General features: G+C 36.8%; 1 protein-coding gene across 2 annotated transcripts; it reads left to right on the top strand.

The window, feature by feature from the left end:
• Window positions 1-768: 768 nt before the first annotated feature.
• FGL1 (fibrinogen like 1) lies at window positions 769-24026 on the top strand. Of its 2 annotated transcripts, XM_055794290.1 has the most exons (10): window positions 769-1749; window positions 3347-3536; window positions 6605-6680; window positions 10882-10990; window positions 12268-12448; window positions 15781-15940; window positions 18017-18114; window positions 19034-19122; window positions 19684-19871; window positions 23806-24026. In XM_055794290.1, the coding sequence occupies exons 3-10, from the start codon at window positions 6664-6666 to the stop codon at window positions 23963-23965; spliced, it is 1002 nt and encodes a 333-aa protein (XP_055650265.1). In that variant the 5' UTR covers window positions 769-1749; window positions 3347-3536; window positions 6605-6663; the 3' UTR covers window positions 23966-24026. The 2 variants fall into 2 exon arrangements, with proteins under 2 accessions (XP_055650265.1, XP_027645775.1); XM_027789974.2 differs by lacking the exon at window positions 10882-10990 and having other exon boundaries at window positions 1214-1749.

The following is a 24026-nucleotide window of genomic DNA, read 5'->3' as shown; positions in this document are numbered from 1 at the left end:
TTTTACCTTGCTTATAGGAAGTAAAAACCATCTTAATTTAGTGTAGAAGTGAGGAACAGCATTTTATCCTTTATACAAATTTTTGTCAAAAAAACCTGATAAAAGAGTAATTCATGATCCTTGTCATATTTTCCTTCACTTCTGTGCAAATTGTCCCAACAGCAGCAAATCTGAATAAGATTTCTGTGAACTGCCAGGTCTTTACTGGACATGTTAAGGTGTATGACATTTGCCAGTTTTCAATAGTGGATGTATCCAACAGGTCTAAGAAAGACCTTTCTCTCTTCCTTTTGTGCTTATATGACTTCCATTTGTATACACTTTGAGAGTCTTCTATTTAGTATGTTTATTCTTGCAAAATCATTCTGACGATGGTTAGACTGTAGAGTTCTTGAGTAATGCAGATCTTTGCCTTAATGCTGTATATATTTTTTTTTTAACTGAATCACAGCCATACATTTTCACCATCTAGTCTTTGTTTAAAGACTTCGAGTGATGGAGAATCTACCTGTAGGCCTCAATAAATTGTTTAAATGGTTAATAAATCCAAGTTTAAAATGCCATGCCTTTTTTACACTTTCTAAATTCAGAGCCCATCCACTGAGTAATGATTAGAGTTGAGTCACCCTATGAACAGGTACCTCCCTCCTTGCAGAAGTCATTAGCCATAGTAAGATTCCCAGTAAAAATTACTTGCTGAATGATTTTGAGTTTTTGAATGATTCTTAGTGCAGGCTACTCATGAGAAATTTATTGCAATTATTAAATATTTGAAATTCAGAATATAAAGTTAATTAGTTGATGTAATGTAATTAGTAAAGAGAAATACTGCCTGGTAAACAGATTCTGAACAATACACCAGAAATCATTCAGAGGAAGTGTGCAACAAGTATTAGTCTTCAAAAGGAAGTTGATGGTGTGAATATTTCTGTTGTGGAAAGTAAACCTTACTGCTTTTGTTCAATATTTCTTTAAGAGTCCACTTCTTCCAGAAGTGTTCTTTTAAGCATACTCATTTATTGAACTTTTGGGGAAGAGCCAACATAGAAGGAGGGCGAACACTCAAAACAAATTGCATTTAAAACATCCTTTGATGTATTCATCTGGCTCTAAAAAGCTTATATTGAAAGTGATTTTATCTAACCAAGTCGCTGAGATCATATGCTTCTGAGCGCCTTCTAATTTAGCTAAAAATAGTGACTTACATCAAATAAGAGTCTTTGTCCTTTTTCTTTCTTTGGCTTTGTCTTTACTATATTACTTTGGGGGCAGGAGTTAGCAGATTTTATTTTATCGCTTCTAACATGTAACTTCTAGTCTGAGTGATTATTTTTTTATTTCTATATCGGTTGAGTCAGTTATGCTTTCTATATATCTCTGAAGCAGCCTAAGAGATTTAGGCTCTGATTCAGGAAAGTGCTGGAGTATATAGCTGAGTATGATGCTGACAGCAATTTCCTGGATCAGAGCAGTGAAAGGGAATGGATGATCCTTTGTTATTTTTGGTCTATTTTTATTTCAGATGTGTTGTGTTAGGCATAGAATTATCGTCTTCTTCCTATGTTGCAATTTAGTCTTGATAAACTGCAACTTCTCAGTAACATTCCTGCCCAGTGACTCATAGCAGATGTAAGCCTCAGCTCTACAGAATTTAATAGCAAAAACAATCGCTGCCTGGGAAGGGCTCTGGAATTCTTTGCATCAGCTTAAGAAGATTTAACAACTTTGAGTTCTGTCCAGAGGGTAAAGGTAAACATTTTAGGTATCTGTGGGGGAAGAAGGAAGAATATGGGGTGATTGCTATAGTTATGGTTTAAAAGTAATGTGTTTTTGAAGGCCATATAATTGGTGCAATGTTGCTAATGGTGTATGAATGTTTTAACAGGATGTAGTTATTTTGCTATGATATCTAGTTAGTTAACAAACCTCAAATTCAATTCTGTAGGTTCTAAATTTGTAATATATGGCTGTATGAACAAGGCTGCTTTTTAAGCCTAAAAGAAGATCAAATCATGAATTATTGTCCATTTTTCAGATGAGGAAAATGGGGCAATTTTTGTAACACTACCCAATAAAGCAAAATTTGTGCATGAGCTTAATCACTAAAACCAGTTTGAATTTTAAGAAAGCAAACAAAAATCTTTCAAGTAATTATTTGTCCTTTTGGCAGATTCTCTCTTATTATTGTTCAATTTATTAGCAATGCAATTCTTATTGATACTGTACAAACAGAAATAGGTATCTGAGTTCCATCTAGTTTGCTATCTCCAGATTTCAAGGCTGACAGTTCAAAATCTTCATAGCACAGAGTTTCTCTAATGTCATCAAATCTATTTAGTAACCTGTTATTGAAAGACTTGGAAAAACATCAAATTTAGGGGAAATTTAGAAGGAAAAAGATACATTTCTAGAACTTCTATTCCATAGCGTTGGAGAAATCTTTCCACACAGCTGTGCACGTGCACATTCCAGGTATAATCTTTGAATAACAGATGAGTAATCTCATGGATAAAATTTCAAGGTTTCACAACAATTGCCCTTAAACTTCAATTTTATTAAAACAGAAAGTGATTCTTTGTTTTTCAGCAGAGTGTTGAGGGCTTGTGTTCTCAGCCCAAAAATATTGCACTAAGTTTTTCTCTGTCATGATGTGTGAAAATTACTCCACATCTACTGTCTGAGTTTAAGATTTTCCTGGAAAGGGATCTCCCCTGCACAAATCTGGTTTTCTGTTTTGTTAAGCCAAAACAGGTGTTATAACAAAAGTCTTGGAAGTCTCTCAGATTCACTGAGAATCCATTCTTTGGATTCACTAGCATCAACACCACAAAAATATTTGCTAAGTTATGCAATTACTTTCATCTGTGACATGGATTAGAATTCACAATTTTTTTTACAGTTTTTGGAGTGAACACTTTTACTGCATTGTGTGTGAATGTTTATTGTTGGATTTTATTCTCTCCCTACATTTTTTATTTTACCCTCCACATACATTTCTGCATAATGCATTTTAAATAGCTATATAACAACCAGGGTAAATATTTAAATGAATGGAACAATTAGTTTAAGAAAAACTGACTTTCAAAGCAGTCTTCCTAGAGCAAGATTTTAAGCTTCCCTTGGACAGAACTTTAGCTTTACATACTACCAAAGAACATGGATGTACACTTTCAGAGAACTGTTAGTAATACAAACTTTTCTGAAACTTTTTGAGACATGTGGAAAACTAAGTAAAGAGTTACCCATATTAATTCCAAGACCGAACCTGCTGATTCAGTTAGTGTATGCAAAGCGCTTTGAGCGTATATGGGGCTTGATCCTATATACCACTTTTCTTCCACTGTAGGGTTGACAGCTCAGCGAATCTCATGCCACTGCAACTGTGGGATCAGATAAACTAAGGGAGTTTATACCTGCTGAGAAATTGACTCAAAGGTACAAGGTACTGCCCCTTCCAGGATCAGCACTGCTCACTGTCTTCTGCCTTGTCTGGGTCTCCCTGCTGGGCAGCGACAGAAGCAGAGAAACGCTGTTAGGTCAGCCATTTCCTTTCAGAGCTTGAGTTTTCGTGCCTCAGCCTAGTCTTCGTGACCTTTCTCCATTTTTGGGAGGACAACAGCACAAAGAGTTTGGTCCCCCCAACTCTTGTTCCTTCTTCAGGTCCACGCTGTTTTTTTTTCCTGTGTCCTCTCTGTTTCAGTGTCTTCCCTGTTTCTGACTGACACTGCTAAATGGAGCTCTTGATCTCCCTGTTTATATGCCTTTTAATTCTCTTACAATAATAGTGAGCTCATGTTGTGAGTGACTACACTATCAATAATCCATCTTCAGTTTACTGTCCAGCTTCCTTTCTTAAAAATTAAACTCCAGTATTAAAATATCTTGAGCAATGTATTTAAATCAAGACATTTAAAATTTTATTTATGAGAGTATTCCTATATTTCGATATCTTTTGAGCATACCTTGGTTCAGTGCTAAAGCTGATATATGCAAAGCTGTCTTCCAAATGCCACCCTTCTGAAGTTCCCCACAACAGCAACATGCTTTAGAAAGAGGCACCCTTTAAATAGAAAGGTGACTTCATCTGGAGATGACAGACCAAACCAACTGCACACTGCACTCCTCAGCTCTTCATTCCTTTTGTGCAGCTTGCTCATAGTAGCTCACACATGCTGTAAGGGATGTGCTCTACCTTGATTGTGCCTGATAATCTTCTATTTCTTTTTTTTTTCCCCGACATAAATTTATGTGAATAGTATACAACATTTACTTGATAGTCTTTTTTAAAAAAATAAGAAGACTGTAGCTGTAAACTGTGCAACCCTTTGAAGATCGACTGCACTATTCAGGCATTCACAGTCAGTGAAATTATGATAGAACAGTTTGAGTATTAAGACTAATGTAGAGGGAGAACAGTGTGCTTTTATAAGGAAAATAACAGAGAATGAAGCAAAACAGTTAAATATGAATCTTCCAGTGAAAAAATATAGTCCCTTCTGTCATAGAAAACATATTTAAGATATGCATGGAGTCAGGACAGCAATTATCAGAGATAGATCATTTGCAGATTGTCCAGATAGCTAATGTACTCTTTGTTCACTCCTCTCACAGTGTCATTGCAACAGATGGCAACAGCTGCTTTCAAAACAGTGGTGGCTGCAATAGCCTTAATTACTACTGTAGTAAAGTGAAAGTGCATGTTTTATCATGGCAGAAATCTAAATAACAATTCAATGCCAGGCAATTCTTGTGGATTGCCTCCTCCCTTCATTTTTTAAGGCTAAAATTCATAGGATTCACCACTTCAAACAGCAGCAGAACCTGTTGCATTGAATTATGGAAAAGTTTCTAATTCAAATTATATAACATTTATTTGGTTAGCATAAAGAAAAACAACTTAAATTCAGAAACTTTATGGTTTAGAAGTAACTTATCCTAAGATTTTCAGTTCACACTTTCTACTCAAGAAACATTCTATAGGTAATGTTTTGGAATCCTTTGGAATCCTTATAGATAGACATCAGCTTAGTATAGTGATTTGCAGCTTAATGGTAGATGTTGTGTATGTCTAAAATGCTTAAAAAAACCTTCTGAGCTGTCTGTGACATGAGTCAGTGGATATGGAGTACCTTCAACACCTTGTCCCTGCATCGGTCCAGTGCAAGAAGTGGTATAACAAGCTTTATACAGATACACTTGGGCCTCACAACTCAATGCTTTCAAATATGATGCTTTCAAACAAGCAAAACTCAGAACTAAAAATAAAACCAAGGTTGCTTACTTAAATAAGATAACTGTAATTTTAAAAAGCATCCTAAGTATTTCATAGGTAGGTGTTGAAAACCTGAAATTTGGCTGGGCTGTAATTAGTACTCTTGCATGAGGTTTTCAGAGACTGGTGAAAATAAAGTTGGACTTGTCCAATCTTAGAACTAAACAACTTACTTAAGCACCTTGCTTATCTTTGCACAGTGAAAAGCACAGTCTGCCAAAGTTCCGCAGGTCTATATTAATTCCTGTAGAAACATGAGTGGAAATTTCCATAAAGTTGGTGTTTCAATAAGCACATGCTGACGTTGAATCATTAATCTCTATTAGAGGTCTTATGCTTTGTCTACCCAGAAATGTTTTAACATGTAGTTAGCTGATTTAGTTTAGTAAGTAGAAAAAGCAGAGTGGACACATATTTTGGTTTAAACAAGCATTAGCATATGCTCAATGAAAATATTTTAAGTTAAAAAAAAAGAAACATTCCTCAGTTGATAGCTTGCAGCAGTTTAACTAATCAACTTAGAATTGGTTCATGTATAACCTATGTAAATGTTTTAGTAATTAAAGGCCTTGGTTTCTCATCTGTGAGCTGAAAAGCACACATCTACCTAACAGAAAATTGTGAAGGTGTATCAGCTCATTTTACAGGGCAGTGAGATACAATGGTGGTTGTTTTGGCATATAAAATAATTTTCACATGCCATAATGGCATTTAAAATGCTGTGGTTCATACAGTACAAAATATGCATAGCCGTCCATTGAAAGATGCCATCCTTGTCACCGTTAGAATGAAAGCTGATAACTATTATGCATTTTTCCCCAGAGTTCCTCTCTAATAGTAAGATTATCTCCATCCTCTCCTGACATAGAAAGGTTGCACAAATCTTCTTTAGTTCAAGGACAACTAGCCCAGTTTAGATTTTAATTACTTGAATATAAGAGAGAGCTTTCTCCCAACTTCAAAGGACCAACAAGGAATGTTGCCCTGCTCTCCAGAGCATTTTAAATGCTATTTTGCTTTTAGCTTGTTTTACAATAAAATGTGTGGGTTTGAATCGTGAATAGCTGTCCTAAAATACATGGAGAGCTCTGATACAAAGTGGCCTAAAGGATAGATTCTGTTTTCACTAGGATTTGAAGTTGTACTTGATCAGACTATTTTAGACATTTGTAATGAAGCCTAAATATACATTATATTTATAACATGTAGGAAAATAATTATAGGTTAAATAGTTTATTTCAAGTAAAATTTAAGATGTCAGGTGGTCAGGTGTAAATATTTAGTTTTAATGTTTATGTTAACTAGTATTTCATTTGTTCCTCTACTTTACAGCTTCCAAAGAATGAAGATTTTGGTAATGATTGATTTTGTCCTTGCAGCTAGCTTGATGGATGTCACTGGCAGCTCTGTAAGTTCTAGTAATTAAATCTGCCTATAGAGTTTCTTCTAAATATTTTATACCTTGTCCTCCATAGTGCTTACAATGTATTTCAGCTACATGGGATGCCAAAACTTTTGATGGAAAAGATTAGAATTCAGAACAAACCTGAAAGACTGGGGAAATAACCTCAAACGGTGTTCAGTGGGGACAAGTTTCCAATAAGGAAAAAGGAAACAAATGCATAAATATACAATGGAAGAAAAATGACTGGGCAATAGCACTGAAGAAAGCAATCCAGTCAGTTTGTTACTGGATCCAACATTAGATAAGAGGTGATAGAATATCTTTGCTAAAAAAGGTAACACATGATGCATTAACAGGTACATTGTACAAAAGAAACACAGAAGAGTTATACTACCATTCAGGGAGAATGCTAACTCAGAATAACACCTTTAGTTCTAAGCAGTGTACCTACAGAAAGGCAAAACCCAGGAACTCCTAAAGCAGTGGCTACAGCAGTAGTATTTCTGGTCATTGACACTCATAATGAAGAATGTTTCTATCCTTTTCTACCTTGTCCACTTGCCATACAACTTCTTCTCAAATAACATCTTGTTCCCCTGTTACTATGTTATAATTCAAACTCAGAAACAACAATCAAAGCTCCTTCATTTCTAGCTCCCAAACCTGCTATGTATTCTGCCACTCCAACAAAAACCCTAACACAATCACACTTAACTGCTTAAAATATTTTTAACCTCACCAGTCTTGTACTGCTTGTCTTTGCTGTCCTTCCTAGTTTGATATTCAGGTCCTAACTAGCAGGGACCTGGGAGACTAAGTTGTTGATTCATATTGCCTAGGTGGAAGTGGTTGCCAAATTTACAACTGGGTAAGCATCAGTTTGTGGCTTACATTATCTTACAGAAGCCTTTTGTTCATGTAAGTAGCTTTTTAGGGGCAGAACAGGAGGCACCTGCCCCTCCACTTCTGCTCAGCAGAGAAAGATCTTACTAATTTTTATAGAAGCCTACTGAGAAAAAGGCGTTACAATGAAATGCAGTTGCTTTCTTTTGATTTTTTCATTTGGAATTTTAGGGGCTTTAGCTGACCCTGTGACAAAAAAATGGGAACATTCTGAAATTTTTCTCTAAGTTTTCACATTTAAATCTCATTAAAACACTAATCTTAATCGAGATTTTTTGGAGCTTATTTAAACTCTAAAAATACAGGAAATAACACCTCAAGTAAAAATTTTGTGCTTTTATAGTTTTCATAAAGTATTCTGAGTAATTTATAGCATCAATTTTAATGGAAGGTCACTAGCTACTAAGTAATTCACACAATAATGAAGTAAAGACTGTGAATGAACATTAATTGCAGCAGCTGGTTAAATATGTGACTGCATGTCCAAGAGCAGAGATGTCAGCAGTTGTTAGGTAATTGCTTCTCAATGTGGAGTTCAAGCAGTTGCTTCACTGAAACAGACAGAACATGTTATGTTCAGTCTGGTTTCAATTAGCGGGCACTACCGTCCACTGGAGACTAACAATCAAATTCACATTTTATTGAGTATTTCAACATTTTAATAGTTTAACTTCCATCTGTATCTAACAAAAGGAATAGCAATATGTTATAGCTGCTAACTATTATAACCCTAAGTTACGTTCTGTTTCTATATTACTCTAGCTGTACACTGGTTTAATTCCAGTGTTAAATAAAACAAAGTAACAAAAGAGTTACTCTGTGAAAAAGTGTAGTAGTGCATTCAAAGAACAGCCTGGTAACCTGCAGATCTAAAAGCCACATCAATCCACCCTGAAGTTACGCAGCTAACTTGTGATTGTCCCATGGGAAAAACAGGTGTGGAATTCCAAATACGAGGATTGTGGTATTGCCGTCTGCCATCCAGCAGCGAAGTGTGATGGGATTTGTCTGGAGTTGACAGAAAGAGACATCAATGAGGAAGCTAGAGTCAGGGAGAGCAAGCCAAGTATCAGATAGCAGTACTTTTCATATGTATGCTACTTTCAAAACTCATTTCTGCTCACTCTTTTTATGGTGTACTTATTTAGGATGGCTGGTGATTTCTTGATCGTCACTTGCACTGTGAGCTTAAGTCCTTTTCATCAGGAAATTGTGAAGTGTAGTGTAGCTGTATTACCGTTCCCCCATAACGAGTGTATTGTCTGTAAAGCAGATGAGAATCAGCTCCGTGTTAGTTTTTCATGTTCATGAATTAATGCATAATTTTTAAGCAAACAAAAAGAAAAGATCAAATTAAATGCAAAGTTAAGAATAGTATTTAGAGACATAGCCTGTTGCAGACTTGTGTTTAATTTGATTCAAAGGAAAGCACCTCTTATGGTGGTATATGAAGTACTGTCTTACTGAATTTAGATACTAACCTTTCCTAAGGCGCAATAACATTTTTTGAGAAGTTCTGTACTTTTGCTATATAATTTAATTGCAGTAGGAGAATGGCTTTAGCAGTACGAATAGGTGAATTGATAGATGCATTTTCACTGCACCTGAAAGAAACACACTTAGCTGCCTGCAGCTGCCTCTCAAATGTGCAGACTCGAGTTCCCTCCAGAATTGAAAGTAGCTTTTCATGGCTCAAACCTTGCAGTGTTAAAGAGACCACTCACCTCAAGTCTTGCTTAAGAAATTGCAAGGGCCTGGCAACAGGGGCCGCCGTTTGCAGCGTTACTCAGGTCTTTCCTATTGTATTTTACCGTGTTCTTCAAGGTTGTGAGCACTGAGTTAAGACTGATAGAAGCTAACCTTCTCAATAAACAAACGCTGCAGTAAAACTGGTAAGTGTGGCATGTTGGCCTCTTTATCACTCTTAATATAACTAGGAGTGATATTTGGTCTGACTGTTAACATGGACTTTTTTGAAAGCTTTATTTCTATAGTTAGCATCAGCTCATCAGGTTGAGCTTGGAAATATTTTTTTTTTTAATTTTATATTCACTATTTCTCAACCCACCTATGCAGCTTTCTGGTTATCCATAATTTTCTGTATGTTCTCAGAACTAGTCTGAGAATTTGCAAAGACCTGTCAAGGAAGCCTCTTCTTAATTTCCCAGTTCAACTCAGCTTTTGTGAAGGGTTTATATGAAGCTGCAGATAGAAGTTGAGACAGCCATCCTAGGACTGCATAATAGTGCATCCTTTCTTTGTAATATGCAATGTCACACATTAACTAGTGCTTATGGTCAAATAACATCCCTCTAAGCCACTGTAGAAAGTTTGTCCCTGTATGTGCACCTATTTTAAATATTGTCTTTCTTGTTTCCAGCTAGAAGAAAAGGAGGGTATGCTAGGGTTCTTGTATAGCCATCAACAACTGGAAAAGATTTTCAAGGGAGTATTCTTAAATAAGATGGGACTCCAGGGATATTGGGTCATTGGCTACTTTGTTTATTCTTCTAAAAATGTTACTGTTTGGTAAAGATGCTTCTTACTTTACAGCTCCTCCTTGTGGTCAAGCATCTTAATGGCCTCTCAGGACCTAGTAGCGAGCAGTTGGAGTCTGCAGACACATCTGCTGTCAAAGCAGCCTGACAGGACAGCCCGAACCCAGAGAGGCAGCCAAACCTTTTCCTCTCGAACATGTCACTGACAAACTGCCTAGTCCTGCCACATGTATATTCCCCATTCCTTTATTCCACTATGTATATTAGAATGCAGTTAAGTATGAATTAAAGCAAGCATCTGATACACTTCAGAAATAGTTAAAGCAGAGGCCTGTATTCAGGATTGTTCTGCAAAGTCTGATCATCAAATTTTTCAGTGTGACTAAATATCACAAGCAAATGGAACATAATGTCTAGGAACCATTTTACTGAATTCATGGACATAGATTTTTTTATCTTCAAATATTGTCTTGAAATGTTTCTAGTTCTTTTGTCTATTTGTTGAAAGTGAATTGCATCCTCTAGTGAAAAACCAAAGGGGCCTGCGACACTTACTTCTATCAGAAATAACAAGTCATAGTCATGACATAGTTTATAAGGATGTTCCTTGACAGCAGCGGAAGCGCCTCTGCTTTTTAACTAGTACCACAAATTAATTATGAAAAAAACCCTGCATGTAAGTAGAATAATAAAATGCAGATTCTAATTAATAGTGTTAGTTTCATTCACAAAGTTTATTCTTGGAGTTGTGAATGGTACTGCAAGCAAGTCAGTCTAACCAGAACTGTATTTGTGCTGCATAGAAACTTACAGAATGGTATCAGCCTTCCAGACAGAAGAAATAAAATAAATAAATCACTGCAGCAAGAAAGTGACAAGAAACATTTTGGTGTGAGTGTTCATGGAAAACAGGTGAGGTCTGAGCCTGATACAAATGAAAGTATGTGGATGGTAGTGGAGGTGCACATCAGTATGCTACTTTAGATTTCTCCCTAGTTTAGTGTGCTAGGGCGATGTTCTAAGATACCATCTCTTCCATAGGGATGGCAAATGTTACAGATCTGCACCCTTAGCTTGTGTAAATAATGTTGCCTTGCGAATAAGGTTGCACCAATTCAGAACTACCGCATATTTGATCTTGCATATGAGATTTCCAAAAGGTTGCCCTCTGATTTTACTTTTACAGTGCTAGTTGTGCTCTTGTGCAAGCATCATAGCTACTAAACTCTGCTCATTCACAATTGCAGACACAATGTTACTGATACAAAACCTCATGTCACATTTATAAAATGTATCATAAAACTCCAAAGGCTTTTCTCCCCCATGTTGAAATCAGATTTGTTTAATATCTATTTGAACTGTACAGGCTGTTTTAGTTTAAGCTGCCTAGATTGGGTTCTATTCACTGTGGCTATTTCACCATAGTCATTAATCTAAAAACAATTATTTATTGCTCAGTGTACATTCAGCATGTCAGAATTTGGAACAGTTATTCCAGCTCTCTTGTCAGAATCTCCACACTTCTCACTGACTCTGCATGGCAAAATTAAGTGTACAAGTTACAGCACAATATTGACTTCAAGTTTTTAACTTCTGTTTTTCATGCGTATTCACAGCTCCTTGGGACTATTTATTTCAGCATGCCAAAAATGAGCTTAAAACTTTACAGTATTCGTGTTCACAATGTTAAGATTTATCATAAGAAGTATGTAATCTAAAAGCATTTGAAAAATGCATAATGAAGTTGAAAATGTATCAGTGTGGACTGCATTTCTTTAAAATTCTGGAATTTAGAACCTTCACAATGTTAGTAGCAGGCCTCACTGGACAGCAAATCTCTGTACACAGCAGGTGACAGAGAATAAGCAATCTTTTTGATAGGGTCTGTACTATTGTGTTTTTCCCTAAGTCCCCTCTGCATGTTTGCAGTAAGAGTTGGTAGTTTAGCCACTAAAGAGATGGCCTCTTTGCAAGGCAGCTGTATGTTTCGACACTGGGTGATATATGAAATAATTTCAAATAGAGGTAGCAATTGTGGTGGAAGTCAACATAGTGTCTGTAGGAAATTGTGACCAAAATGTTTTGTTCAAGTTAAATACTATTTATGACTTGTTTAGTTGGTTTTTTTGTGTCACATGTTAAATGTGACAAAAAAATTTGTTGATTTTACAATATGTTTTTCTCTCTAGGATGTACAGAACTGTTTTCAAGAGCAGATAAAACTTCAGGGCCAAGTCAGGCTTCTGGAACATCGTGTGGAACAGCAGCAGTTAAAAATTATACAGCTTTTAGAGAAGAAAGAGATTCAGTACAGTGACAGAGGAGATGAAAACAGTGTCATTGACTTGGAAGGAAAAAGACAGTATTCAGGTTAGAAATGAAACCATTCTTTCAATTTCCATTCATTGCAATGATACCCAGAAGCTTTAGCACAATTGGGCCCATTGACTTATTGTTTTAAAAGCTCAAAGAAAATTGTTTAAAACACAGTGTTCAGCTTTCACCTAGGCCTGCTGCTGCAGGGAGAAATTGTTAATGACAGACGGTATAAATCCAATAATAATTGAAGCAGTTTATTGATTTATTAATAGCACATAATTAAAAAAACAATCTGTGAACAATAAATTCAGAATAAATATCAGCAATACAACAGATAAAAGCCAATAATAGGCATTTACAAAATGTTAATAAACAATTACAGATTTCTAAATACCCTTCTTTAACTAATCTCAAAAGGTTCTAACCCACAGGGTCGGTTCACATTCACAGAGTCATGTGGCTTACAAGCACGCACCAACTCTGTTGAAATCTGTAAAGTCCCTGAGACATCTGTATTTATACACATAAGCCTGACATAATGACATCTGCATCTCATTTTAATAATACTCTGTTATGTTGCACCATTTTCATAGAATCATAGAAGCATAGAATCATTTAAGTTGGAAAAGACTTTTGAGATCATCAAGTCCAACTGTTAACCCAGAACTGCCAAGTCCACCACTAAACCATGCCTCCAAGTACCACAACTACACCTTTTTTGAACACTTCCAGGAATGGTGATTCCACCATGTCCCTGGGAAGCCTGTTCCAATGCCTGACCACCCTTTCAGAAAAAAGAAATTTTTCTTAATATCCAATCTAAACCTCCCCTAGTGCAACTTGAGGCACTTTCCTCTTGTCCTATCACTCGTAACCTGGGAGAAGAGAGCTACCCCCACCTGCCTACAGCCTCCCTTCAGGTAGTTGTAGAGAGCAGTAAGGTCCTCCCTGATTCTCCCTCTCTCCAGACTAAATACCCCCAGATCCCTCCATTGTTCCTCATAACACTTGTGCTCCAGACCCTTCACCAGCTTTGTTGCCCTTCTCTGGACATGGTCCAGCACCTCAATGTCTTTCTTGTAGTGAGGGGCCCAAAACTGAGCATAGTATTCAAGGTGTGGCTTCACCAGTGCTGAGTACAGGGGGACAATCACATCCCTAGTCCTGCTGGTCACACCATTTCTGGTACAAGCCAGGATGCTGTTGGCCTCCTTGGCCACCTGGGCACACTGCTGGCTCATGTTCAGCCATGTCAGCCAGCACCCCCAGGACCTTTTCCCCCCGGCAGCTTTCCAGCCACTCTGCCCCAAGACTGTAACGTTGCGTGGTGTTGTTGTGACCCAAGTGCAGGACCTGGCAATTCTGGTTGAACCTCATACACTTGGCCTTGTCTCATTGGTCCAGCCTGTCCAGATCGCTCTGTAGAGCCTTCTGACCCTCAAGCAGATCAACATTTTGACTTAGTTAGGTTCAGCTCAGGACATCACAGCTTCTAAAGTACTGGTTTTAAGTTGTTTTTGTAATCTCGCCAGCGTTCGGGGGTGGTGAACGGGTCGCTCTGCACTGGAAGAAGGCTGTGTGTTAGTTTGTAGTAGCTGGAGTGAGGCCCAAACTCTTAAAATAATAAAACACCACCCAAACCAACAGTTGGATTGAAAATACAATTTGAGAGTCTGATTCTTGGATGGTGTTGATTTTTATTTGTCCAGTGCTAGAGAGTCTAAACTTCTATAACTTTCAATAGCATTGTTTGAATATGCTTGTAGTGTTCATGATGCTGGAAGAAATCACAACATATAACAAGGCATCAAATATAATAAAGCACCATTAAAATGAAAATAAAAGCAGTTGTACATCTGACTTTAAATTTTAACTGTATATTAATTTATGTATTCAGCATCATGGGATACTTTCTTTTATGATTATGGTTGACACATTTGTTATTAGAAAAAACTATTAAACCCACATTTAGCTGAAAGGTATTTGTCCTTTCTTAGCATATGTCTCAGTTTATTTTCTTAAACTGTGATTCTATGTAACAGATTTAAGTTGTTCAAGTTTCCGATTTTTTTCCCATTATTTTTTCACTGTCCTTGTAGCTTGGAAAATGCTTTTCCCTGTTGATACTGCATTATTTTATTCAAACTACAATAGCATTTCAATGTCAACAGAGCTGGATAATTTGGGGTTAGATAGGGAGGGAGAAATTCCACATTAAATACACCTGCTAAAAATTAAAATATGCTTACGTGTTCTGCTAACCTACTAAGAAAATAACAGACAAGAAAAGCTATTTTCCATAAGTTAATCAAACATTCTCTAGAAAGACCACTCAGCTGTTATTTAAATAATGTTTTCTATTCAAGTTTATTCAAATCCTGGCATTTCTGTTTGTTTCAGTATAAAGTGTTTATTTTCTATGTCTAATCTTCACTGACACTTTCACTGAGAAGAAATAAAATAGTTCAGAAAGTTCCAAACTTGCCTGGAAGTTCAGCCAGCACGTTCATAAATGTTTCAGGGAAAATCTTACAGTTAATCATCCCTACCTTTGCCAGGAAAAACAGAAATATTGAAAATTATACGTCTTTCCTGTATGACTACTTGATGGTAGACTGCATATAAAAAAAGAACCACTTTCATTTCTTAAGTCCTAGGGGGAAAAAATATAAGATTATACAATTACATCGCTGTTATATTTTCATGAGCTCTGAATTTTGTCATTGCTCTAAATGCTGATTAGTCATTAAGGCCAATGCAGTTGAGACCGTAAACGGTATTAAGTCAAGGTGGTATCATTTTACACATACATTGCACTTTTTGGGGGTAGTCTTCTATATGTTTTTGTACCTGTTTGGTACAATGGACAAGAGTATGAGGTCCAGCAGCTGTTTCCCTTTTTTGACACTGCAGGTTCCATACTCTTGGTTTTGGCAGTTCTCTGTGGACTTTCTGGACATAGAAGTACATGTTTATTTTCAAAGATTACTGTGTGGTTTGTATATAGAGAAATTATAAGATTGTAACAGGATTCTAATGTGGATGATACCTTTTTAAATTAAAAGTGACACCACTTAAACCAGAGGAGTTATTTTGCTAGTCAATGAAAACAAAAATGATAATACTTTATGGTGGAAAAAAGATTTTTTTAAAGAAACATCAAAATAATACCAGCTCAATAAAGTTTTAAAGCAATACAAATACAAGAAAATGCCCAACAGTCATAGAAATGTGTTTGCAGAGGTTATTTATTTTGTATTAGCCTGGTTCATACGCGATTCTTACGTGACATGACTTGATTTCTGTTATTGACTTGATTTCTGATTTTGTCAGTAAGTGTAAGACTAAAAAACACTGATGTCCAATGAATGTTTTGTGAGCAGATTGTGCAGAAATCTACAATGACGGCCATAAGCAAAGTGGATTTTATAAGATGAAACCTATCCAGAGTCCTACTGAATTCCTTGCCTTCTGTGACATGTCTGAAGGGGGTGGTTGGACTGTTTTTCAGAGACGTTCTGATGGGAGCCAGAATTTTGATAGGTAGGTACTAGACTTAGTCATTAAAATTGGAAACAAAGTGTAGAAACGTTAAACCAGATGCGGCGAAGTTAAATCTTAACTTTAGAATTACATAAGTTGTTATCCCAGATAAAAGGGAGGAATGGTTATTCTGTGGGATGGCCTCCAGATGAGATACCGCTTCTGACTCTGGCTGTCTTCGGGGAGACATCTCTTCTAGTCTTTTTTTAACAGCTTGTGCATTTTATGTGAGGACGCTTCAATGTCAAATGCATTAACAATTGTTGGAGCAAGAACTCTTAATGACAAGTAAAGGACTGCCTTGTCTTTTGCAAACGGTAAAAATGTAAAAAACTAAAAATGTAAGCAATCTGCTTGAATCATCAGCAAGCAAGTTTCAAAGAAGCCCACTACGTGGTAATTTGTAGCTTATGGTAAAATGCCTTCAGGAAAGGTAAGATGGGGAGAACCTGATTTGTAAATACCTAACCTCCTTGCCTTTGCCAAGACGCAAGTGGTTTTTTGGGAAATGTCCAGAAGTGACATTTTTGGTGCTGTGAGACTTGAATATAAAAAAAACCCAGATATCTACAGATATGAGAAGCAACAAGAAGGATTTTAGAACCTCTGCTTTGCCCAATTAGCTTTTCATGTATCTGCATCCTTCTGTGGAGTTCTCTTACCTGTGTTTATAATTACTGCAGCTAACTTGACAACACCCCTGTGAAATACAGAAGCGATCTCCAGAGAGGATGAAAAACTGCAATCCAGCCAAGAAAACTTTGCTATTTTTATTTTATAAAATATGGTCAGACAAACTACATTTACAATTGTTAACCACCACACACAATTCATTCTTCTCCTTTGCCAGAGGCTACCAGCTACCTGAGTAGCAGGTGCTGCTTTTCTCTTATGACTGCCTGTCCCCAGCCTAATACCTTCAGCCATTCATTGGTCAAAGTATGGTTGCTTCTCATCAAGGAAATAGATTCTATTTTTGTCCCCATTAGAACACGTAATGAAACCAAACCCACTGAGAAAGTGTTTTAAAGCCACTGTAGGCAGGGAAAAGATTCAATTTTTTCAGTATACACTGAAATATATTCTTGAAACTATGCATCAGTATGAGTTCCAAAATTGTTAGAATCAGTCAATAAGTCAAAAATGGAAATGGCTAGCTAACACCTCAGTTTACAAAATGATATATCTAGCTGCAGGAGTTTCACAGCTTAATCAAATCATGGAAAATAAAGAAACAATGCTTGTGATACACCTACACATTCACTTAGATCCCCTGGATTTAATCAGGAAAAATGTTTTAACTTTGGGTAAATTGTGCTATACCAGAGATGGGACTGAGCTAATGTGTTTTCTTCTGGTCTTAAGATTTGTTAAACTTAAACCCCTTTGAATGTACCTCTTAGGACTACTCTTTGGATGGTGATTCAGTGACCAGCTTAGTGTGGGATTCAGCTTTTCACATGTCAGAAACAGAAACCATTCTGTGAAGATCAATAATATATATAAGATAATAAAGTCTAAAATATTTTCTTATTAATGTTCAGATATATAATGAACCTACAGAGTCCAGCAGAGAACTACCAAGATGATCAAGGGCTGGAGCACTTGCCCTGTGAGAACAGGCTCAGGCTTGGAGTTAAGCAGAACTCAGTAGCAGCCTGCCTGTACCTACAAGGAGGTCACTAAGAAAACAGAGCACTTTGAGAGCACGTTGAGTAAACAGGCTCTTTACAGTGGTGTCTGGTGGGAGAATAAGAGACAAAGTACATAATTTGAAATAAGAGAGGTTCAGACTATATATAAGGAAAAACTTTTTCACCATGAGAGCTGTCAGCAGGTTGCCCAAAGAAGATACACGGTCTCCATCCTTGGAGGTTTTCAAGATCTAGCTGGACAAACCCTGAGCAACCTGGTCTGATCTCATGGCTGATTCTGCCTTGAGCAGGACATTGGACTAGATTACTTCCTGAGGTTCCTTCCATTTTGAATTATTCTTTGATCTATGATTGTATGATAAAATAAACATCCCAGCAAACTTGCTTTTTTTGCTAAATTAGTAATTTATATTCTTTGCAGAGTCTGGACTGACTATGAAGAAGGCTTTGGAAATTTTGTTTTGACAAATGGTGAATATTGGCTTGGAAATAAAAATCTTCATTATTTGACTAATCAAGGTAAGATTTATATTATAACAATAGTCTTCTATTGTTTCTGTTTCTTTGCTCTTTCTGGGCCATTTTTTGTTACCCTTTTTGTTATCATAAATCCTGAGTTCTGTTGTTACTTATCGTGGACTTCTCAAAGTTTCAGAACAAAACACACTTGAATATATGTTTTCCAACAAAAGGCTGAAAACTGTCATTGAGCCAATGGCATGCAGGGAGCCCCCGCAAAACAGGGAAGGGTAGACAGAAGCATACAAAAGAATTGTCTCTACCCACTTCACAGTGAGCATCACTAACAGCCCAGTCAGGTAGCATGCTGTGCCAATTCATTTAGTCAGGGCTTTACATGGCTGCATAGGCTATTACATGAAGGTAAATCTAGTCCTGTCTTAGAAAGCTATTTTCGTCTAATAGTCACTCAATCTACTGCAAACTTCTGCTTTGCTGTAGAATGCTGCATATGCAAAACTTACCCATTGACTTGGCCAGCTAATTCATACGGAAATCAATGCCAGCATGACGTGGTCCTGGTTTAACTCTTTTATCTTGAGAGTATAAAAATCTAAATTTTTAGCTGTATGCTTATTGATTGATTCTCACTACGACCTCATTACCACCTCAAATAACTTACTAAAATATAAAGCCCATAAGGCCACTTTTTTAGACTTTTTTTGTCTACACTTGAAAATCTGTATTGGAATAATTCTAAAATTTTCTAAGCTGAATCAGTTGAATAAAGATAATTAATAGCAAGATATACTTTAATATGCATAAAGAAAGACAACAGAAACCCATAAAATATGCTGATGATAGAGATAAGACTCGTTATAAAAACATAGTATTTTAATTTCCTGCTGTATTGTTCTGTTCTGAAAAGTAGTGAGATAGGCTAGTTTAACCAAAATAATGTGTTTTGTTATTTCTTAAGGGAACTATACTTTAAGAATAGATCTAACTGATTTTGAGGGAGAACGGCGTTTTGCACAATATGCAAGATTCAGCGTTGCAGGTGAAGAGGTAATGAAATATTAAATAATGACTAGAGGTTTTAATGTAAATATGGATTCTGTAGACATACAATAAACACACAGGTTCTCTAATTCTCATAAAGGTTTGTGTAGAACCTTTTTTTTTTCTTACACATTTGTAATTTTCAAATATGTAATAGCAGTGGTTTACATTGATACATCAATTTCACACTTTCTGTAAGATGTATGAATCATTTGGTTTAGCAGCCATGGATAAAAGCTGTTTTTTTTGTATTTTTGTTGCGATAACCAACAATAATGGTACATGATATTCTGATCTGTTAACTAACTGTGCTAACTAATATTGTTTTTATGTCATTTATACATAAGGTTATTGACAAATTTTACCCCTGCTAACCATCTTTACACTCCTTCATTATCTAGTACACAGTGTTTAAGTGGCATGACATTTCTGAGTGTAAAAATAGTAGCAAATGGAACAGCTTTGTTTCCACTTTGTGGTTTCACTCTCTGACATGCTAAAGGCTAAAGACACATTGGAATTATTATTTTTTTTTCTGTTTTTTCCTTTCTTCACATTTTTCATTAGCATTCTTATGAGATGAATTGTGGAGAATACTCTGGTACAGCTGGTGATTCTCTTACTGGTGGATTTCATCCTGAAGTAAAATGGTGGGCTGATCATCGAGGAATGAAATTCAGTACTAGAGACAGGGATAATGACAACTATGAAGGGAACTGTGCTGAAGAGGAAAAGGCTGGCTGGTGGTTTAACAGGTCAGGTATTTTGATCTTATATCAGTATTGTCACCTATTCTGCTTCATGCATACAATAATAATATATGGTAGAAGGTAGGACTGGGATTGTTTATTATATTTGCCGTCTGCCCTTGACCTCTACCAGAGATCTCAGTGCTGGTAAGGCTGAGACTCACTTTAGAAGGGACAGCACCTACCATACAGCTCAAGTTGGTTTGCAATAATGGTATTTGCTATAGGCTTTGGTCATCTTTGTTATCGAACAGTAAAGAGAAGATAATTCTGCCCCTTAAAGGTAACCAGTTTTTACACAAGTAGGTCATGTAGAGTTTGCAGATGTACTTCATCATACATATCCCTGAAGCATTCACTCTTGCATTTCTCCTGTGTTGCACGAGACCAGATGTGGCAGTGCTGCAGAATATCTGACAAGTTAAGCTAGCGCTGGGTTATTAAGCCTCATGTTTTTCACCTCAGTTCACAGCATCTCACTCTTGTTATTCCTTCTATATCAAGAAAGGAATGCATGTACTCAGTTTCTATCAGTGAGCATGGTTGGACTGAGAGGAAGATTTTTTTCAATAGGGTTCAGTGAAAGAATTTTAAAATCCTACTTACATACACATGACCAATTCAAAAAGAAAGGATAAAACTGGTAGTGTTAGCACTGTCTGTATAGGCAGCTATGTTCTTTCCCTTAATTAATTAGATAAATATAGCCATGAAGAGAAACTATGCAATTCAGCTGTGTAACAGAGAGGTTTAAAATACAACTCAGGGAAGCATACTACTCTCTCAATGTGAACTCAGTTCACTTGGCAAGAGCTGCCAGGCTGGATCAACTCCATTGTTTCTCTCTGTTGTGTCATCCTTTGTTTCTGTTTTTTAACTCCTCATTTTCCAAACTGTTCCCATAAGTAGTCTGTGACCACCTTAGTTGATGTGATGTAGCTATTAACTCAAGATTTCACAATCAATTATTTATTTTAGTACATTTTAATATATTTGCACGGATAGTGGGTCAGCAGAATGTTTGACATATGGAAAAAATCACATGCAGAGAAAAGTTTTTTTGCAGTTCTTATGAAAGCTAAGATATTAAAGGGAAAGGCAACTGTGTTGGAGATCCTTTTCCCATGAAATCAGAACTTTTATTGATTTAGAGGAATATCTAGACCTCAAATAGCATAAAACACTGATGTCATGCTGAGTTCATTATGAGTGATTCACCAATAACTTTTAGTCAACTGCATACATTTTTTGTCTTTTAAAAACTTTTTTTTTTTTAAATATTGGATTGGTCTGGAAAAAAGAATGACTCCTTTGCAAAAGTAGCTGTATGGCAGAACTTGACAGTTATTAATACCTTGTAGTTGGTGCTACCTAACTACTAAAGATAGCTAACTCCTACCAGGCTAGTTCCTATTATTGCTGTGTAGCTCATGCTCCTAAAGAGACAGTCTATCTGGATAATGAAAAAGAGTAGTGTTATTCCACTGCCTTGCTACTGACTTTTTTATGTTAAGCCTAACATAAAACCACATACTACAAATTATTAGAAAATTTCAGTATCCTTGAATCCTACCCAAAAGAACAATACTGGCATAGAAAGGAAAGCACTCAGAACACGTATTTGTTATGCACAGATTAGCAAACACAGAAGGAATTAGTGCTCTTGGCTGGTTTGTATAGGAGCTCCCAGCTATGAAGGAAATTTTTATAGCCAGCTCTATGCTATCTGGACTAATGAAATACAGAAACACCCAGATAATATGAATACCAAAGAATGTGACACAAGTAAGGCCACATGGAAGTAGCCCAGGTCTACTTTAAAGTCACTGGTCTTGTTCTAGCTCAGCATTTGCTGTCCTGGACTTCTGCAGAAAAATGTCCTCTGTGCATTCTTTCATAAGCAAAGCTCTAGAAGAGATTTTCAGTTTGGATGCAAATCCGCAGAGCGGGGTTTACTCTAGTACTACACCCAGGTCATAATCTTTCCTGCATCCAGGGCATTGCAAAGATCAGTAGGACTGTAACGGTAAAAGACACACTAATGAGTCTGGTTGGCGTGAGCTTATTCCCTCCTCCTCCAGCACTCTTAGTTTTAGTTACACCATGCATGGATGACGACAGTGGATCTGCCAGGCATCAAGCTGGGGCCGCAGATCTCAGTAAGTCAGGCTTCCTGCCTCACTAATCATCCTGGAGACAGCACAGCTACATCCACGTGGGGCGGTACTGGAGTCGGTTAAATCCAGGCAGAGTTCAGTTTCGGGGAACCAACTCCATCTCTCCGCATCTGTCACATAGTTAATATATAATTCAGAGAAAATGTCCATGGATAATTGAGAGTTGACTATACTTTTGAAACTATTGCAGTGCAGTTTTTTACTTTAAAAATCAGCCTATCAGAAAGAAAGGAGAAACATAGGCTAACTGTAACGTGTTTATTGACTTGTGAATAATGAATGTTGCTTCAGAATATCATATCAATAATCACATGCCAGTTGTTTCTTTAGTATGTCCAGTTACTTCAGGCAGCATCCAGTCAGTTACAGAATACTGTGTATTTTTGCTATGAGTGCCTCCCAGCACTAATTAAGAGTTGTTACTGGCTCATGTTGCTGTTGACGAAATTATGTTTGCGAGCTTCCATCAAAGGACGTAAAAAAAGCAGTTCAGTTGGTCTAAATGCCTCAGCAATTATGATTCTTCCAATGAAATCTGTGTTTCAACTCAAATTAGACAGAGTGCCTGCTCCACACAGAATTCGTATGGCTGGACAGGTTATGTCAGCTCTGACACAAGTTTGTCGTTCTCAAAGTCACTTTTGATATCTGCAGTTTATAAGCTTTCAACCAACACATTGCCAAAATTGAACTTAAAAATTGTAAGCAATAAATAAGTGCATATATATATATATATGAGAATTTTCCTATGAGTAATTTATCACAGTTTTTATTTCAGTTCTCAAAAATTGTTTTTAATGAAGTGTAAGGACAGCCAAAGAGACTAAGATTTGCCAATAATAACACCTATAAGGTTCATTTGGACCGTCTTCTGTTTACATATTTTCTGAAGTCTGCTTTTGAAATTCATCATGGTGTTCAACCAGCTAGATAATAACAGCACTTTAAACAAAACACTGAATTGGCGCATAAACCAAGCCGATTCATAACGACATGCTGCAGAAGAAACAACCATTCTGGTCTCCATATAATCACATAAGGATCTAACCTTCTTTTGGTAGGAACCAAGTCAGCGTCAAGGTTGTGGTGGTACCTGTTCGAGCCTTCTGGGTTTTGCTAGGGTGTTTGTTTTAATCACTGTATTTAATAAACTGTAACAGTGTTTCTGCTTCAGTATGTTAAAGAACAAACAAAAAGTACTTTGAACAGTCACATAAAATACCAGTTCCAGTGATCCAGTGAATTGGTATACATATGTTTAATTAGCTGTCAGATTTCACCTATTTGTAAATAGAAGTCCACAGCTGAATAGGCAAACTGGTGTTAGTATTCAGGTTTTGTCATATGACACACCCTGTGGGGTAACTGCAAAACTTAAGAGGGGCAACTCTGGAACAACAAAAAGCAGCACAGTGTTTGCTTCCCAGAGTTTTGCTTGGTGTATGCCCTGCTGCCACCCATGACCTGAACAACTCTAGAGTAATTCTCCACTGAAACAGATTAGCAGGCAGAACTCAGAGAGCTATTAATGTCAGAAAACATGTGGAAAGAACAAAAAGAACTTTTGTTTCAGAGAAGCTAAAAGCACTTGCACTTGCGCCCTAATTAAAAGGTTATTGTTTAGGTGCATTGAAGTCCACAAATGCAAATTTTTGCCGCTGTCAAACGGGGCTGTTAACGCGAAGTTTTTGACTCAAGCAGACACAACAAATGCTTGTAACTTTACGACAGGAGGCCTTATTTCTGTTTTCCTTTTCCACCAGGTGTCACTCTGCCAACTTGAACGGTTTGTACTATAGAGGCCCCTATACTGCAATGACGGACAATGGGATTGTTTGGTACACTTGGCATGGGTGGTGGTATTCTCTGAAATCCGTTGTCATGAAGGTCAGACCAGCAGATTTTGAACCTAATATTGTTTAAGTATTTTATTAAGACGATTTATCTTTTATCAAATCAATCCAAATTAAAAGAGATGGGCAGA

This window comes from Falco peregrinus, chromosome 2, assembly GCF_023634155.1.
Source record: "Falco peregrinus isolate bFalPer1 chromosome 2, bFalPer1.pri, whole genome shotgun sequence".
NCBI classification, from domain to species: Eukaryota; Metazoa; Chordata; class Aves; order Falconiformes; family Falconidae; genus Falco; species Falco peregrinus.
This window is presented reverse-complemented; position numbering and strand designations above follow the sequence as displayed.